Below are 19,608 nucleotides of genomic sequence, written 5' to 3' on the forward strand. Positions count from 1 at the left end.
AGTTTTGTTCAAATATTCAAGCTTTCTTCATTCATTAGGCAACCGCCACCTATTCAAACTAAAGCTGATGCAGCCACGAGAGGAGAAGAGAAGCTGTGTTTTCCCCCTCGGATAACGGCACCACACACACACTCCATAATGAAGCACAGCAGGGATGGGAAGGAGCCCTGGCACAGGCTATAAAACCTCTGTACATCCACACATGGAACCAGACGTCTAACACGGCACTTGGCATGAGGAGCCACAAAGTAATGAGGCGTCAGGCGAGCCAAACAGGAGAAGGTTCCACCCTACATCCAAACAGAGACAGAAATCGCTATCAGCTGCTTCAGTGAGCTCCAAGTGAGCAGAGCTACGATCCATTTCCCTGCACAGGAAGAAATGCTGAGCTTCCCTCTTTGTGGTTCTTTTCCAGCTTCACCGTGGCTGGAGCATCTGTTCATCTTCTGGTTTGTACGAGCGCAGCTCCTGGCATGTGGGGAGATGAAGTCTGTTACTTTTGGGGGAAAGAGAGGAAAAACGATGGTCCCAGTGGTATTAGAAGAGATCTCTGGAACAGGACCTGCTGGGAGAAGGCCGTTCCCTGGACATGGTGGTCTTGTGGGTACACACTGGGTCAGCAGCCCATGGAAAGGGCCTGTCTCTGCTTTGTTGCCTGTTCCCATCTGCCATATAAAACCAACCTCACACTGACCTGTGGGGCTTCACCCATCTCCACCCAGCTCCCAGAAGCCTCCAGGCATCCACTGGGATCCCCAGCACAGTTGCCATGCCAGCAGAGCCAACAACCTCTACTGGCTTTTCCTATTTACTATCCCCGTGTTTTGACAGGGGTAGCCTTTAGAGCAGGAGCCAAAAACCTTCAGCTTTTACAGATCCTGCCATGGTAAGTAGCTTCCCATTGTTCAGTGCCTCAGTTTTCCTGTATCGAGGCTGACAACTCATCCTCTTTTGGAAAGAATGTGGAAGCAGCCCCAACAGTGAGTCTCCTCCAAGCTGGTTCATCTGGATTTTCCACCCAGGCAGAGAAGATAGACCCAGGAAGGGTTTCTCACCAACCTTGAGGCACACGAGAGACCGGTGCCCTCAAGCAGCTCCTCCCCACTGCATCCCTTCAGTTCTGCTAATACACATTTCCCTCAGGTTCTTGGCAGCTTTCAGAGTCTGGAGGAAACAAGGTTGATTTAACATCGCAAAGAAGTCTGCAGGTAATTTTCTCATCTGCTGAGCACAATTATTCAGCACCTCTGGAAAGCTTGCAGTACACGATGATGACTCTCCCCTGCCAGCTGTTCTTTAGGTCATTATGAAGTGCTTTGGGAGAAGCCTCCCTCAAAAGGATGCTCTAGCCCCACCACTGGCTCCTATGAGGAATCCAACAACCACCAGAGTGGAGCATTTGCCATAAATTTCTTAACACCATCTTGCTCCTGACTATTTTTATTGCTACAGTACCAGGATACAGAGAAGATTTAATGGGGCCATTTATGCCTGCTTCGTTATGCCACTGGGCCAGGATTTGACCCCCTGGTTTCCAGCCGGAGCAAGGCTGAGCCTGGGTAAGCCAGAGGGGTGCAGAGTCCAGTCCAGTACGGAGCCAGGTGCTAGAGTACCCAAGGAAACAACTTCAAATGAGAATTGAGGTAAAAGTCTTGCCTCTAATAAAAGAAAGTGCTTCGGGTGTCAAGGTGCTGTAAAAATGGAAATCATTAATAGCCATCCGAGGAGACTAGAGCAAAGGCTAATGGGCTGAGCTGGAGAGGCAACGGGTGTCTCTGCAAGACCTCGGGGACACATCCATGCTAGGGGACGATGGCATCTGCATTACAAACAGGCGACTCAGCAGCTTGAGCAGGATGGAAGGTGTTTCAAGCCAAGGATGCAGCAACGGAGCCGTTCATCACTTGGAGAGGAGGTGGTCAATGTCAGGGCATTGGAGAACACAACAGCCACTGCTGCTCACCAGAGCCAGCTCCTCTCGTCCCCTCCTCAGCAGAGAGCACAGAGCCTTCTTCTCTGGGGACACGGTGTGGAGAGGAGTCCTGGCATCCCCTGGGAGCAGCTAGCAGCCTGGGCAGCCTTTGTGTGGGTGGACATAGCCCATACACAGCCTCTGGCTGGAGCCCTGCACTGCCAGGACCATTGCCATGAGCTTCACTTCCCTCTCCCATGAGGGGGAGCTGGTGGTGGCCCTGCTGAGCCAGCTGGGAGCCCCAGGACACAGGGGAAGCCAGTCCTGGATGGGCAGATTCAGACCAGTACCCAAGGGCAGATCCAGCCCTAAGAGTCCTCATCTTCATCCAGCTGTCCCAGCAAGCAGGATTATTCTCTCCTCTGTTTCATTTTAATTTAATTTCTCAGGGCTGGTGAGAAGGGGCTAACTGACAATTACAGGTGCTAATTACTGACAGAGCAGGGACATCTCTCCGTGCCATTGCACAGGCACTTTAGCCAGCAGGGACCGTATCTACAGCAGAGGGCAGGACCCATTTTGCAGCCGATCTTCCTGAACATTGAGCAATCAGCAGGAACTCTTTTCCAGCCCTAACACATTGGCTTCTCCCCCACTGTGCATCCCCCCTGGCCTCTTGGAATGTGTTTGCAGAGAGTCCCAACACCCACCCGAGCGTGGGCTTTTGGCCAGATGCACTGGCCCCTTGGTGGGAAGGGGCTTCCATGCTGTAACCATTCAGGCTGCTGGTCCCCGTGCCTAGCAGCCTGGCTGCTGCTTGAACATTTAGCACTTTGCCTTTCCCCCGTCCCAGCGAGGTGCCACCGTGCCAACAAGCTGGCACGAGGCCACCGACCTCGATTTTGCTGTCAGCCCTACTTACAAAGCAACAACAGCGAGCGAGAGGGCCAGCACCTGCCCACACGAACAATGCACATCCCCATGGAGCAGGTCACCTCCAACTCCCTGGGACAAAAGGAAAAGGTTCTCAGGCCAGAGTTTTCATCCGACATCAAAAGCGTAGGGCCCTTGGAGGCTCTGGAGGGAACACTACAAGGGAGAACTTCTCACTCCCTGACACACAAGTTGTCTTGTGTTCATGACTGCAGAGATACCGCCACAGAAGCGACAGCATCATTCATCCTGCAAGCTCTTTGGAAAAACGTGTTATTTGACGGGCATACTAAACCTAACCCATTTGCAGTGGACCATTAAATAAAATAATTCTACCTCCTTAATCCCCTCTGCAGAGTCAGGCAATGCAGGCTGCATCTCCTTTTCCTCTCTCAAGCCATTTCAGGGACTCGCTCCATGTTGCTTCGCTCCAGACTCAGCTAAAATTTGGCTTCGCCCCATCTGTAACGCGTTTGAAGATGGTGGTATGAAAGGTTTAACACTGGTGCCAGTGTGCAAGCACACCTGCTGGAAGACAAGCTAAAGGAAATAATTTAGTTGACTCTGGGAATCACTGCCAAAACGTTTAGCAAGAAAACAGTCACCAATTGCCTAGAAATATTATTAGAAGCAGCAAGTGCCAGCGAGAAGGGCAGACTGATTCCATGAGGCCGCTGATCCCCTGACAACACACTATTTAATTATCTGAGTCCTTTGAGAGTGAAGTAGATTGCTTGAAATCATCAAAAAAAAGGAAGCACACATCTCATGTACCCAGTTATCACCTTTTCAAAAAAAAAAACCTAAAAAAAACAAAACACACAAAACCCAAAGCAACACACAATACAGAATGTTCTTTGCTAAGATCAAGCCCGGCAGCTGCCACCCTTCCCGAAACCCTCCTGTGCCGTCCTTGCCCAGCACGTCTCACGTTACCCAAGCCTTTCCTCTCCTGCCTCCTGAATTTTCCCTTTGCTCTTTCCACTCCCTGAGGGCACCGAAAGGTTTCTGAAGGCTGCGTAAAAGCATCTTCCAGGCCTTCAAAAAAAATACCCTTCCCCCCCGCCCCCATCAAGTAGGAACACAGATGTCAGAAATCAATGGCAATTAATCACCGGGATTCTTCTGGCAGCCCTGAATAAAATATGCGTCTCATACGGATCCAGCCCACTCACTTACCTTCGCCGCTAATGAAATGAGCAATCTATTCCAATTCATTCCGTTAGTGGGTAGATCACAGTTTGATACAAGAAGCATTAACTATGAGCCATCCTCCCCCTTGCTACAGACACAAGCTGCTTGGTTTTTGGTTTTGTTTTTTTGTTTTTTGGTTTTTTTTTCTTCTTCTTTTTTTTCCCCGGCAATAATAGACTCGCCAGAGCTGTTTGGCTTCTCAGCTAATGGGCATCCCAGCACTCGCTCCATTTACGAGCTGCAAAGGTCAGCGTGGAGGTTAGCAATCATTCCAGTACCACGCAATTTTGCACCAAGTCCCTAAAAAAAAATATTAAAGCACCGAACTTGGGAAAAAAAAAAAAAAAGAGCTGCAAAAGGGAAAGAAATGCAGAAATACCACAGGAGGGAGGCAGAGGGAGCTTTTACAGCATGGTCCAGCGCCGTGGAGGGAATAATTTGCACAAGTTTGTCTAACCACTGTTTCCTGCCCTGTCCTGGGGAAAACTCTGCCCAGTTGCTGCTGGACATGGGTAGTTTTAAGCCCGTGGGCTCAGCTGGACTGGGCAAAGCCATCCCGGTGCCAGTGGGAAGGACGAGCCTCCCCGTGTCCATGGAGGGGCAGGACTGCGAGACCTTTTCAGGGAGATTGAGCTGTATCAGCTAAACCGTTCCTCTGCCAGCAGAAAGGAGAGAGCAGAAGGCAGAGGCACTGCCTGCCCCCAAAAGGCTTGCTCCAGGCATCCTCTGTGGGCAGGACAAATATAAGACTATCACAGCTCCCGCTACACACCTCAGTTAAGGCTGGGTTTGCCGAATGCCACGTAAATGCAGAGGGAGAGGTTGTCCCTGGACTGTAGCTGTAAATAAGATGCTTTGGATCAAGCATATCCCCCTCCCCATCTTGCCTGACAACAACCAGGGACCCTCGTCTGGACCCACGTATGCCAATGGCACATCCTCCCCGCGCTGGGACGAGGGACAGGCAGGGACGAAGAAAACTGGTACCAGAAAAAGGTGACGGAGAGAGAAATAGATAGAAGGAGGGATGAAGGGAAGCGGCAGCACTCCAGATGGAGTGCTGGGGGAGAGGAAAGCAGCGGGTGACACGGCGGAGGGGATGTCAGGAAGAGAAATGGGAATTGCAGGAGGCACAGTCCAACCTCCCCCCCTCTCCCAAGGCAAAGGTGACAGCAGTTTGGCTTTCAAGTAGTGGCACTTATGCAAATAAATGCAAATCGATGCATAATTATGGTGATTGCACACATTTAGCCCCAAGGCATCAGGAAGCCCATGTCCCTTTCACCTGGAAAGGTCAAATGAAATCTTAGCTCCAGGGCCATCCCGAACACCCCAAGGGTTGTCACCCTCATCCCCGTTTCAAGACAACTGCCCTGTCACCTCCCACCCCCTCAACACCGGTCACTGCCCAGTGCATCCCTCGGGCAAGTCCAGGACCATTTTAAAAACAGCAGAAAACCCCACAAAGCTTTATTTCAGTGGAAATCCTATGTGCTTTCTGGGAAGTTGGGGGGGAAATCTAGATTAAAGCATTCTCCCCCTGCTTCCTCTTGTCTTCTCTTTCATCAAACATAGTGCTGAAAAATATGATGAGGACCACCACCAAACCCGTATTTTCTAGATACAGATAGTTTCTGGATGGAAAAGCTAGCTTTGAAAGAAGCAATGGGGGGGGGGAAGGAGCAAGACACTTGACTACACACCAAAGACACCCGGAGTATCAGCCCTGCCAGTACATCCCATCCCGAGAGGCTCGGATGCAGCTTCCGAGTCCAGCAAGAAAAAGCTGGGAGGACCAGGGCTCCTCCAGGCTGCCCAGCTCCCGGCTTTGCCTCTGTGCACTAAGCACTTGGTGGTCCATGACGGGGAGAATTCACAGAGCACCCAGTCAAAAGAAACTAAGCCAAATCATTTTAGCAGATGCATTGTCAGTTTAGGCGAGGGGATTTAGAGCCGAATAATTCTCTGAGCAGACGTGGCATTGAGGAAGGTGTCAAGAAAAATCCATCGTCTTCCCTGAGGACAGAAAAAAACGGAGTAAAAGATATTTTAACTCACCAGCTATGCTGCACACGAACACTTTTGTTTTCTTCTAATGGACACTGGGAGGAAAGACAGGCTTTTATCCTTCGGGTTATCCTATCAATTTCTCTGCTGAGGCAAAACTGTTTATTTACAAGAAGCCCACTAAATAACATTTATGCTCCAAGAACTCAAGGATGCCCTAACAATACTAACCCTGATGAACAAACCAATACCGATGCCGAGTACCATCATCCTTAGATTATGAAAAGAGGAGAGATTAAGGACCTCATTCTAAGCTTTTGCCTCAGGATAATGTCATTTGATTTCATTAGGGCTGATTGTGATTTGCCAGTGTAATGAAGGGAAACAGATGACTAAGTAACTTGCCCGCTGAGGGAAATCAGTGGCAACGCAGCAAACATAACCTACTCCTTGCTCCAGGGCAGCAGCTAAATCCCAATTCCCACAGAACCTCTCTGGACCTGCAAGTTCACCCCATTCCAAATTACACGTGATATTAATTTGATCGGCCCAGATTAGCTCATGGTGACAATGGAGCTCATGGCCCTCTGTACTAGGCAGGCTCCAGCGCTCAAACCTGGTCGTAGTCAGATTGTGAAACCAAGATCATCACTTGCCAGACCTACGGCTGTCACTGCTACGAGCCCTTCCCTTTAAGGAACATTAAAACTAATTTAAAATGCAGATGCCTCCAAGTCCAAGAGTGACCTCTTTCCGTCCCCGTTTTTCCTAGGGAGAGATCCTGGTGACTTTACACTTCCCACCCTCTCCCTCTGAGCTCAGCTGGCAACAGAAGTTAAAATGGAAACTGCTTGGAGGGCAGAAAAGCAGAGCAGGAGCCTGTGGCACTGCACAGCACCTGCTTTTTTAGCTGTAGGTGCTTTTTTGCGTGCAGTTCTTTTTTCTTATTTGTTTCTAAGCAGATCCAGAGACCGAGGAACAGGTTACCGCTCTAACTATTGGGGTAGATGCTGTTCCCATCCTTCTTTTCTATGCACCAGCTACCTGAGATCCCTTGGGAAGGGGAGAGGTTTCTTGCCTCTGGATCGGTCGGTAACTTCTAAAAATACAGAGACGCAGAGGTAAGCAAGAAGGCATTTAAAGGAACAAGGATGAGATCTTTACAGAATCAGGGGATCGATGTATTGCTTTCACTCCTCGTTCTTCTCGACCACGACTGCGTGTGATGGTCCACAACTCCAAGTACTGGAAAGGGTTAAAAACCAGCCAGAGGAACCAAGCTGCATTCATCCCCTCCGGCTGTTATAATGCCCCTACTACAGCAAATACGCAGTTTCAGATAATGATAATCAATTAATTGGGCATCACAAGAAACAGTGAAATGAGATTTGCTTTCTTGTAAGCTGCCTGGAAGGTAAAATTGCTCTAAATATGCTTTGGAGGCTGAGGGCTGCACGTCTCTCCTGTCATTTCTCTGCGGTCTTTCAGCAATACCACCAGCACCCAGAGCGCAAGCAGCTGGAGCCTTTTCCACCTTGTATGAAATATTACGGTCTCTGAAGAGATCACCTTGTTTGCCATCATTAAAGTTCAAATGAATAGAACATAAAAAGAATTTTAATCGCCTTTTAATTCTTTTTAAACGCCCGCTTGACACTATCAGAGCAGGAGATGGAAAGGCTGGTTCGGAAGGAGTGAAAACGTCTTTCTCTCTCTCTCCGTGAGCAGGGAGGCTGCGGTGGCTGGGGATGGGATGTGATGTCCCAGCAGGGAAGGAGAGGTGGCAGAGCACACGGCAGTGAATTCTGGAGACCTTTGCCTTGTCCATATCTCATCTGCCTCCTCACAAGCTTTCCCCTGAAGCAAAACCATCAGCTTCTCTCCAAAACCTCTCGGAAGAACCCAAGACAGCGGACTTGAATCACCCGAGTTCCTTCAGAATAAACCTGGTACAAGTCTATTGACTTTGGCAAAGCCACTACAGATTTACACCAAGGCAAAAAAAAAAAATCACGCCCCCAAAGAACGACGAATACAAATTAGTCTAGTTTTGGTGATTTTGATCAAGCTCATCTGGATTTGCCCAGCTCTCAGTGTGAAGAGAAAGGCACAGAAGGGCAAACGGTGGTATCAGTGCAGCTCTTCGGAGGCTGGTATAGCTCATTACGCTAAATCCCCAATCAGGAATGGTCCCTCAGAGTCATGATATTTTACACTTTCTCTTCTCCCCTTCCTCCCTAAATTATTTAAAGGGCATAAAAACCCCCTGCAAAGCAACAAAAGTAAAGGGTGGAGGAAAAAGGGAGTGTGAGTTTAATGCAAACCCCAGAGTAGAGGGGAAATACATCCCTGTATAACGTTTTGATGGTCCAAAACCAGAAGCACCTCAATTTTAACCACTCTGGACAGAATCACAGAATGATATGGGTTTGGAAGGAACCTCTGGAGATCATCTAGTCCAACCCCCTGCCAGAGCAGGTCCACCCAGAGCAGGTTGCACAGGAACGTGTCCAGGTGGGGTTTGAATGTCTCCAGAGAAGGAGATTCCACCACCTCTCTGGGCAGCCTCTTCCAGGGCTCTGCCACCCTCACAGCTAAGAAGTTCCTCCTCATGTTTAGGTGGGACTTCTTATACTCAAGTTTGTGCCCGTTTCCTCTTGTCCTGTCACTGGGCACCACTGAAAAAAGCCTGGCCCCATCCTCCCGGCACCCACCCTTTAAGTATTTATAGGTGTTGATCAGATCCCCCCTGACTTCTCTTCTCCAGACTGAACAGACCCAAGTCCCTCAGCCTTTCCTCATAAGAGAGATGCTCCAGGCACCTCATCATCTTTGTAGCCCTCTGCTGTACCCTCTCCAGCAGTTCCCCGTCTTTCTTGAACTGGGGAGCCCAGAACTGGACCCAGTGCTCCAGATGTGGCCTCACCAGGGCAGAGCAGACCGGGAGGATGACCTCCCTCCACCTGCTGGCCACGCTTTTCCTGATGCACCCCGGGATGCCATTGGCCTTCTTGGCCACAAGGGCACATTGCTGGCTCATAGGCATCCTGTTGTCCACCATGGCAAAAAAATATAACATTTTATCAATACAAACTTTCAGCACGACTGCTACAATATCAACCCTGTACTATAGAGCAGGGCTGATGAAAGCCAAGCGACCTCTAAAAACATCAGAGACAATACCAGAGTCCAACAAAGAGTTGGACTAGATGATCTCTAGAGGTTCCTTCCAACTCTGAGAATTCCATGATTCTGTGATTCCATGAATACAAACTTCTCCGCTTACACCATAATTCAAATTACAGTGATCTTTTGCTAAAGTGCGCTCTCAAATGCCAGAACGATCGAGCTATAATTGTAACGCGAGTCGTTTAATTTTGATTTGGATGAAACAGAGAGCACGAAGAATACACGGCATAAAACTTCGCTGCTCACATAAAGGTTAAGCAGCTGGTCATTAAGTGAATTGATTTGGATTGCTTAGGTAATCTTGTCATTTAAGTCAGAATTCTACTTTTTAACTAATTTCCACTGAAATACCCACAAAACCCATGGCACTGGTCACAGGCCACCAGTCAGTTCTCAGCTGGGACACCGTGTAGCTCATTGCTTTTGTCTTCTTCACCCAGTATTTTGGCAATTTGGTGCCATGATTCCACTTTTGGTACATCACGGCTCTGAGCGATGCCTGAAAATACAAGGCAGGAGACAGAAATTGCTCCCACCCCACAGGTGGTGCCTTCTCCTCCTAGAGAGGACCGCTGAAACGGCCAGGGTACTCCTGCCTGGCCAGACATGAACGAAAAGAAGGCAACTGGGCGATCACCATTTGCAAAATGAATGTAACTACGGTGTGAACGCTCTTCTAAGACTGCCCAAAGAAGTTAAGATGATGTATTTATTCACTGCTCCATCTGAACAGCCGCCCGTGTTCACAGCTGGGCATCTCCGAGCACCCTGACAGCCAGAAAGTTGATTTCTGGTTCACTAAGTCTGTCATCCTCACCCCGGAGAGAGCGACGTGCCTGGGAGCAGACCAGGGCAGCAGCGGAAGAGCCTTCTCCATCTCCGCGATCGTCTTATGCCCTGAAGAACCAGCTTTGACAACATCTCTCACAAAACCACATTCTGCGTGTTAGGAATAACGGCGCTGGCCCAGACAGACAGCTTCTTGCTGCAGGACAGTCGAGATGGAAGCGCTCCTGCTCAGACAGATGGAGAGCCAGCCCATCGCTGCGCACACAAGCAGGAGCTGGGCTTTAATCAGATAGCTTCTGACGGAGGGAGTTCACCACATCTAACAGCAGGGAGACAGCGTTTGGGAGACGGAGCTACCGTGGGGTTGTGTTAAGACTCTCTCTGCTCACCTTTTCCCTCCCCTCTCTGTATTTGATCCCGAGTACGGCGTACGCAGAAATTCCAGGACCAAACCCAAACCTGTTTATCCAGCGTTTCTCTCTCCACCGATCCACTACAGAGTGTCAGTGAGGATGGCAGGACACCATGAGCTTTGCTCTGCTGGAGGAGACCAGACCAGAGACATTTGCAGAGCTGTTAACATGTCACAGCTGAGCCCCCAGATCCCGGGTTTCAAGGGGAAGCAGAGAATATGGGGTCAAGCCACCCTGTACATCACCCCCTCTTGTCCCTGCAGCTCTGACAGCCCGCATGACATCCAAAACATCAGGCTGAGGTGTTTGCACCTTCACCCCAGACAAAATCCTCCGAAGACTGCCCTCCAGCATCGCTGCATGCGATCTGCTCATTTCCCCCCCCTCCCAAATGCAGGACCCAAGGACAACTTACAATTAAGCAAGTGCTAATATCTCCAAAGGAACTCTTACACTGTAAATCACCCTGTGACTCTTCCCCAGGAAAGCATTTCTACCACCACTACACGGGTCACAAACCCCTTCCCAGATCTAATAAGAGCGCAGGGGCTCTAGAAGATGCCAGCACCACTGGGTGAGGGATGAAACTGCCCTTTAAAGAAGTCCGGCTCGCAAGCAGACAATTTCTGAGCTTCTCTTTTTTATCAGGGTCACATTAACAAAATATAGCTCTTGTCACAGAACAACCCCATGGCAAACTGCATCCTACAGGAATTATTTCGGTGCAGGAAGCACTTAATTTCTCTCAGTATTAACAGCGTCTAAAAGACATCGCGTACGTTGTATTAAAGAACAAACAAAGTGATGGGAATTACCCAGCAGAGTGGGCTGAAGTCACTGAACAGTCCAGAGAATTCCTGACACCTGGCTTCTACCCATCCCAACTCTGTAACCAAAACATGGGGGTTTGGCAATCTTCAGGGCACAAAATTGCAAATTAACTTCCAAAAGCTTACAGCATTGTTGTCCTATCATTAGAGGCAACAAAAAAAGAACTCCTACAAATCTTTTCTCTGGTCTCAAGATCACTGAGGACTCGTTTCCAGCCTGGAAGACGTGCCCTTGCCTGGGGCACAGATTTAAAGATGGGGCAGGGAGCAGGAAGGTTGGCTTTGAAGATGCTGTTCAAAGCCATGAATGCACTGTCGAAGGAACCACCACACCAAGCAGGCTGCGAGCAGAAGTGCTTTAGCTTATTATGGAAGAATTAAAGCACAAAGAGCTGCAAAACAGTCTCGTCACCCCAGATCCCTGCTCTCCACGCACTGCCTACAAATTGCTGCCCTAGAAGTCGATTCTCCAGCTCAGAAGGTTTGTGCCCGACATCGCTGTGCCACGGGAACGCTCTGAGATGAGCCCACAAGCCACAAGATCATCTCTGTGAATGATTTGGGTCGCTTAAACAGGGGCTTTGCGTCAAAACAAGGAGCTTCAGGTGAAAATCCCCCAGTTTACGGAGCTCCCCCACCTAGCTTTACATGGAAGCTTTTATCGATAGCACCCGTGCTGTTATGTACAACAACAGGTCTCCGGGGTGTGTGGAAACACGCTGTGCTGCGGGAAGAGCCAGGGACACTTGAGTTGTGTAATTGTTCTCCTTCTCCCTCTGACACAGTCTGGGGGGGAATTCGGGGGCTACTCCTGCTCTGGGCTCTACAGCAGCCCTGGGTGGGGTCATTCTGCTTCTCCGTGCCTCAGTTTCCCCACCTTTGGGAGAAGAAAACATGGTCTAACGGCTACACTACGTGCCTTAAAACCCGGCTCAAGCTGATTTCTCCCTTCCACATGCCTCCCAGACCGCAAGGAAGACACAAACTGCATCGCTACGTTTCAAAGATGTGATAAAAAACCACGGCTTGGCTCTGGGGCGGGGGGGGACGGACGGGGACGAACCTGCCGTGTCGAGAACTGCAAACGATGGGAGGTTGGCCCCCGGCAGCCGGTTACTGCCCGTGCCGGCAACGGGCACCGGGATTTTCACCGTAAAACTTTCCGGCTCGGCTTCCCGCACTCTCGATGCCCGGGAACGACGAGCACGATCCCTCCGGCACCTGCAAACCGGGAGCCGCTCCGCTCCGTGCAGCCAAGGAAAGGGATGCGGGATTCCACCGCCGCCACCGCCGCCTCCCGGGAGCGGGCGGAGGGGGAAACACACGGCCCCGGGGGCTCCCGTCCAACCGGCTGCAGCGGGACGGAACGGCGACCGAAGCCGGTGTGGGTGAAGCAGGACGGGGCGCACGGTGACAACCCCGGGGGAAGGGAGGGAGGGAGGGAGGCAGCGCGGGGCGGGGGGGGGGTGGTGTGTTGGGGGACACACACGGGATACGCGGAGCCCGGGACGGGACGCACGGCGGCCGGTACCTTGACAGCCTCGGCGTGGGTCACCCTGTCCAAGGACTTGCCGTTGACACCCAGGATCTGGTCGCCGACGCGCAGCCCCTCCCGCTCGGCCAGGGAGCCCGGTTCCACCAGGGAGACGTAGATGCCCACGCCGTGCTCGGCCCCGCCGCGGATGCTGAAGCCCAGACCCTCGTGGGCCTTGCTCCGCCGCAGGGTCACCTGCCGCAGCTCGCCGGGGACCACCGGCGGCGGGGCGGGGACCGGGACAGGGGTGGGGGGCGGCAGGTAGGGTCCCTCGGCGGTGTACTGGTCGAAGAGGAGCTGGTCGGAGCGCGGCAGGACGAGGCGGAGCAGCGGTAGGAGCTGCCGGCGGCGGGGCCCGTCGAGGAGGGCGCGGAGGGAACGGACCAGGTCGCAGACGTTGCGGCGGCCGTGGTAGGCGTTGAGGCAGAGGATGAAACGCTCCCGCTCCGCTTCGCTCAGCAGCGCCGTCAGCGCCTGGTGTAGCCGCCTCACGTTAGCCGACAGCGGCCGGGGTGCCGGTACCGGTACCGGCCCCACCACCGCCGCCGCCGCCGCCACCGAACCCAGCGAGCCCGAGGAGGAGGAAGAGGAGTGCACCGACACGCCGTCCAGCTCCGCGCTCATGGCGCCGGACCGGGCCGGACCGGACCGGGCGGGACCGGTCCCAACCCGGACCCCGGTGACCGGTTCCCGATGCCCGGCTCCCGCTCCACCTGGTCCGTCCCGCTCGCCGGCGCCTCGCGGCGGTTCCCCAGGAAGTGACGTGCCCGCCCGTTGCCGGGAGACGGGTTATACAGAGCGGCCCCCGCCGGCGGGACCGGGACCGGGCCCCGCCCCCTCCCCCCCCGCCACACACCTCCCCCCCCCCCCCCCCCCCCCCCCCCGCGCAATTAGCGCGGCGGCTCATTAACGCCACCTGGGGAGGGGCGGTAGCGGTGAGACGGGGCGGTATCAGGCCCGCCTCCGGGCTGAGGCCTGGGCGCAGCTCATCACAGGAGTGAGCCCCGCGGCCGCCTCAGGGAGCCAAGCCCGGGGTGAGGCGGGTACCCGCCTCACCCCGGGCTTGGCTCCCTGAGGCGGCCGCGGGGCTCACTCCTTCCACCCGCCCTCAGGCCTGCCTGCTGATTGGCAGCACCGGGGAAAAAAATGGCTTCTCCCAGGCCCAGCCGTCTCACCTGGGGCTTCCACGGCCACCCGGGGCCCCGCGCCCCACCACACGGCCGGCTAGAAGGGAAGGCAGGTTGGCCAGTGGGAGGAGACGGCTTGTAGCCCAGGAGAACCACCTGCTCAGGGGTACACGGACACCATTCCTTGACCCCTAGGGCTGGATTACCGTTGCCCAGCGTGCCAGAGGGTGGGTGGTCGTTAAGTTATGGCGCTGGTAATTACAACCAGTAGGGTATAATACTGATAGTTCATCAGAGAACTTCACGCGCAGGCTTCGTTTTAATGGCATTTAGGCAATACTGAGAGGGTGTTGAAGCAATTTATGCAAGAATCACAGAACGATACGGGGTTGGAAGGGACCTCTGGAGATCATCTCGTCCTGCCAGAGCAGGGTCACCCAGAGCAGGTCCCACAGGAACGTGTCCAGGTGGGGTTTGAATGCCTCCAGAGAAGGAGACTCCACCACCTCTCTGGGCAGCTCCTTCCAGGGCTCTGCCACCCTCACAGCTAAGAAATTCCTCATGTTTAGGTGGAACTTCTTATGTTCCAGTTTGTGCCCATTACCTCTTGTCCTGTCACTGGGCACCACTGGAAAAAGCCTGGCCCCATCCTCCCGACACCCACCCTTTAAGTATTTATAGGTGTTGATCAGATCCCCCCTGACTTCTCTTCTCCAGACTGAACAGACCCAAGTCCCTCAGCCTTTCCTCATAAGAGAGATGCTCCAGGCACCTCATCATCTTTGTAGCCCTCTGCTGTACCCTCTCCAGCAGTTCCCTGTCCTTCTGGAACTGGGGAGCCCGGAACTGGACACATGACGGTGTCAGGCTTGGAGTCAGACCCAAATCGGCTGCAGTTAACCCCCTCCATTGAGAAAATACAGTCACCCCAGAGAAGCTCTTCCTGTGAGGGCTCCTGGCCATCTCCATCCAGTGCCATATGCCGGCAGGGAGCTGGAATTGCACACTGCAGTGTGGATCCGCGGGCATCAGGGGACCATGTCCTCACCTGGGACACTGCCACACGCCCAGCCACCCTCCCTCTGCTTCCACAGCCCCGGCTGGTGACTCCACACAGAAACACAGAATCATAGAGTTGTCTAGGTTGGAAGGGACCTTTAAGATCATCCAGTCCAACCATCAACCCAACTCTGATAAAAAAACCATCGCTAAACCATGTCTCTAAGCACTATGTCAGCCCATCTTTTGAATACCTCCAGAGATGGTGCCTCAACCCCTTCCCTGGGCAGCCCATTCCAATGTGCAATAACCCTTTCCACGTAAACATTTTCCCTAATATCCAATCTGAACCTCCCCTGGCACAACTTGAGGCCATTTCCTCTTGTCCTGTTGCCCGTTCCTTGGGAGAAGAGACCAACCCCCCCTGGCTACACCCTCCTTTCAGGGAGTTGTAGAGAGCGAGAAGGTCTCCCCTCAGCCTCCTTTTCTCCAGGCTGAACACCCCCAGCTCCCTCAGCCTCTCCTCACAAGACTTGTTCTCCAGACCCCTCACCAGCTCCGTTGCCCTTCTCTGGACCCGCTCCAGCCCCTCAATCTCTTTTTCGTGGGAAGGGTCCCAAAACTGGACACAGCCCTCGAGGTGGAGCCTCACCAGTGCCCAGGACAGGGGGACAATCACCTTCTGAGTCCTACTCACCACGCTGTTCCTGACACAGGCGAGGATGCTGTTGGCCTTGGCCACCTGGGCACACTGCTGGCTCGTGTTCAGCCGACAGTCGACCAACACCCCCAGGTCTTTTTCTGCCAGGCAGCTCCAGCCACTCTGCCCCCAGCCTGGAGTGCTCCGTGGGGTTGGTGTGACCCAAGGGCAGGACCCAGCACTTGGCCTTGTTGAACATCCAACAGCAAAGCGTCACGATTCAAAGTCAGAAATCCAGGGATGGCTTTTCCGGTTGCCGGATGAATTATTTCCAACTACACAAGGTCTGAGTTTCTTCCTCATCTCTGGAGCGAAGATATTTTCCATCTCAGTCATTTGAAATCTCCCTGTCTTCGCTGAAGTGCTTCTATCCGGTGCAGTAGCGGAGGATTAAACCTAATTTATCATATGCATCTTGATAGCAATAGAATTCATTTTGTTCATGGATGTGATGGAAGAGCTGTAACAGCTGCATTACAAGTAGTTTTATGTATTAAAGCTTTGTTGGAGCTTTCAACGCCGTGTTTTAAACAAAAGTAAACAAAGCAGATTGCTAATTGAAATTCGAGTTCTAACTGTGGGTGATAAATAAGCAGATGGAACAAGTCAACATCACTGGAAAAAAAGGGACAATATAGGATAGAAAAGTGAGTAAAAACAAAAATACGCCTCCGTCAGCCAAACAAAATGAGAGCAGGGCAGGCAAGGTACTCAAAGCTGCACTCAAATGCAATTTTAATGCTCAGTACCCTGCTGAAAGCCTCCTCTATTTAAAGTACTGCTGGTACCACAAGCGCAGTATCTGAGCAGCTTTTTTTATCCCACGAGAAGACGCCGAGTACGTTAACGCGAGCAGATGCAGACGGAGCTGCCCCTGCGCTGCGCCAGCTCCTGACGGGAGCGGGACATCGCCCTGGTTTGGGCTGGGCTGGTCACTGCGACCAGTGACGGATGCTCTTTTACCTCTCCCCTGCAGAGGAGAGGAGAGAAAATGAGAGAGAGACGTACGAGTTGAAAAGACACTAAACTAATGAAATACGAAAAGTAAAATATCAAAGAGAAAAGGTAATAATATTAATAAGAAAGTAATGAAATGTATACAGTACACACAACCCTTATTGAGCTCATCCTTATTGAGCTCCCAGGATGACGATGGCGTCACCATCAGGCACTGGGAAAGTCCCAGACTGGACTCAGCGACAGATGGGAGCTGAACTCAGAGTCTGGCTTCAGGAACACGCAGATCAGGATCAAAGGGAGACTGTCACCCTGGGAGCTTGGTACGGGCTGTATATATTTCATTATTTTCTTCTTAATATTATTATATTTTCTTTTTATTATTAAGATTTCATCAGTTTGGTTTCTTTTCAGCTCGTAAGTCTCTCTCATTTTCTCTCCTCTCCTCTGAGGGGAGATGCTCTCTTTCCTCTGAAGGACACCGGCCAGTGAAGAAAGAGCTGACCCTTTGATCCCTCAGCTTTTATACTGAGCATGGGGCAGATGGGATGGAACACCCCGTTGGTCAGTTTGGGGTCACCTCTCCTGTCCCCTCCTCCCCACAGGTGTGATTCTTTCACGCTTTTCCGCTTCTGACCCTCCAACAGGGCAAATAACGAAGTGAGCTGAGCCTGGTTGTTATAGCAATAAGTATAATAATAATAAGTATAATAATAATAAGTATAAGCAGGAGCCTCTCTGTGCACCATCCCTTGGTACTAACTATAAATATCAGACCTTATCTGTTAGAAGCAGATCCTGGCTGGAAAATACGCTGTTAATTTCAGAGAGTTAGAAAAGGCTTAACCAAAAAATAAAATTACTGAAAAGAAAATTGGTTCTGTTTTACCTCAAACCAGGACACGCATCCAGTTCTTCCCACTTTGGCAGAGCACGGCAAAGCCCGAGCCACAGTCATAGAGTCATAGAATGGTTAGAGTTGGAAGGGACCTAAAGATCGTCGAGTTCCAATCCCCCTGCCCTGGGCAGGGACACCTCCCACCAGACCAGGTTCCTCAAAGCCCCCTCCAACCTGGCCTTGAACCCCTCCAGGGATGGGGCAGCCACAGCTTCTCTGGGCAACCTGGGCCAGGGTCTCACCACCCTCACGCAAAGAATTTCTTCCCCAGATCTCAGCTCCATCTCCCCTCTTTCAGTTTAAAACTATTGCCCCTTGTCCTATCACTACACTGCCGGATAAAGAGTCCTTCCCCATCTCTCCTGTAGCCCCCTTTAGGGACTGGAAAGCCATTATAAGGTCTCCCTGGAGCCTTCTCTTCTCCAGGCTGAACACCCCCAGCTCTCTCAGCCTGTCTTCATAGAAGAGGTGCTCCAGCCCTCCGATCATTTTTGTGGCCCTCTGCTGGACCCGTTCCAACAGGTCCGTGGTCCATTCACCACGGGTATTCAGTGACCAAAGCCGTCCGTTTGGCCCCTGATATTTTGGCCACTACTCTGGAAACTGTCAACAAGCCACTCTCCCAGGCTTAAGACAAGTTCAATCCAATGCTGCCCAGCGGAAAAGCACACAACGCCCACACATTTGAAAAGAATTCTGATTTCTTATTGCTGCTGCAGCCTTGCCAGTGGGGGCAGTTCATCCATCATGCCCCATCCAGCTGCTACTTGCCATAGGAGAATCCCGTGGCACCCCCTGGAGCAGGGCTGGCTGCGGTGCCTGTTCTAGTGTCTGCTCATGGGACACACACAAAGTTTTGATCCCCAGATGTTTTACAGATTTAGATTGTATGCCGGGTCCTGCATTTCGGTCACAACAACCCCAGGCAATGCTACAGGCTTGGGGAAGAGTGGCTGGAAAGCTGTCCAGCAGAAAAGAACCTGGGGGTGTTGGTGGACAGCTGGCTGAACATGAGCCAGCAGTGTGCCCAGGTGGCCAAGAAGGCCAACGGCATCCTGGCCTGTGTCAGGAATAGAGTGGCCAGCAGTAGGGCAGTGATGGTGCCTCTGTCCTGGGCACTGGTGAGGCCCCACCTCGAGTGCTGTGTTCAGTTCTGGGCCCCTCACTACAGGAAGGACATGGAGCTGCTGGAGCGTGTCCAGAGGAGAGCCACCAAGCTGGTGAGGGGTCTGGAGAACAAGTCATATGAGGAGAAGCTGAGGGAACTGGACATGTTTAGTTTGGAGAAGAGGAGGCTGAGGGGTGACCTCATTGCCCTCTACAACTCCCTGAAAGGAGGGTGTAGAGAGGTGGGTGTTGGCCTCTTCTCCCAAGGGAATAATGACAGGACCAGAGGAAATGGTCTAAAGTTGCAGCAGGGGAGGTTTAGATTAGATATTAGGAAGAATTACTTTACTGAGAGAGTGGTCAGGCGCTGGAACAGCCTGCCCAGGGAGGTGGTGGAGTCGCCATCCCTGGAGGTATTTAAGGAACGTGTAGACATGGCACTTCAGGGCATGCTCTAGTGCCCGAGACTGTTGGTTTGTGTCTGTTTGTGGGTGGGTGCGGTGTGTGGTTGTGGGTGTTTGTTTTGGTTTTGTTGTTTGGTGTTGGTTTTGTTGTTGTTGTTGTTTTTTTTTTTGTTGGTTGGACTTGATGATCTCAAAGGTCCCTTCCAACAAAGAAGATTCTGTGATTCTGTGATTGTTCACACACTCTTCAAGTTGGCTCTTCATCCTATACTGTCCATCCAGGGAACCCCACCGCTTTTCCTTTGGAGAAGAAAGGAATTGAGATCTTCTCATAGAACCTCAGCTTTGAAGTGAAGCTGATTAATTTCGAGGGGCTTTATCCTTTCCACTGCTTTAAGCCCTTAAGCCACACAGTCGAGAGAGAGCAGCACATGGCTGTCTCCGGAGGGGAGAGGGGAAAGAAGGGGTTCACCCAGTTCTGGGGGGCAGGACTGTTCCCACAGTAAAACCTCTCAAAGCTTTCCCAGCACAAGTAACACAGCCGGACCAGTGCCTCCTACCTGTGTAGAGCTGCTTGGCTCGATGGGCCGGGTTCTCACCGCTGAAAATCAAACC

General features: G+C 52.0%; 1 protein-coding gene across 1 annotated transcript in view; it reads right to left on the reverse strand.

The window, feature by feature from the left end:
* The window catches only part of WHRN (whirlin), a 59,410-nt gene extending 45,985 nt beyond the window's left edge, over positions 1–13,425 (reverse strand). Inside the window, exon 1 of the mRNA XM_074161251.1 lies at positions 12,799–13,425. Coding sequence (XP_074017352.1) covers positions 12,799–13,425 — 627 coding nt within the window. The remainder of the gene's footprint in view (positions 1–12,798) is intronic.
* Between the last annotated feature and the right edge of the window lie 6,183 nt (positions 13,426–19,608).

The sequence above is a fragment of the Numenius arquata genome, chromosome 19 (genome assembly GCF_964106895.1).
Source record: "Numenius arquata chromosome 19, bNumArq3.hap1.1, whole genome shotgun sequence".
Lineage (NCBI taxonomy): Eukaryota > Metazoa > Chordata > Aves > Charadriiformes > Scolopacidae > Numenius > Numenius arquata.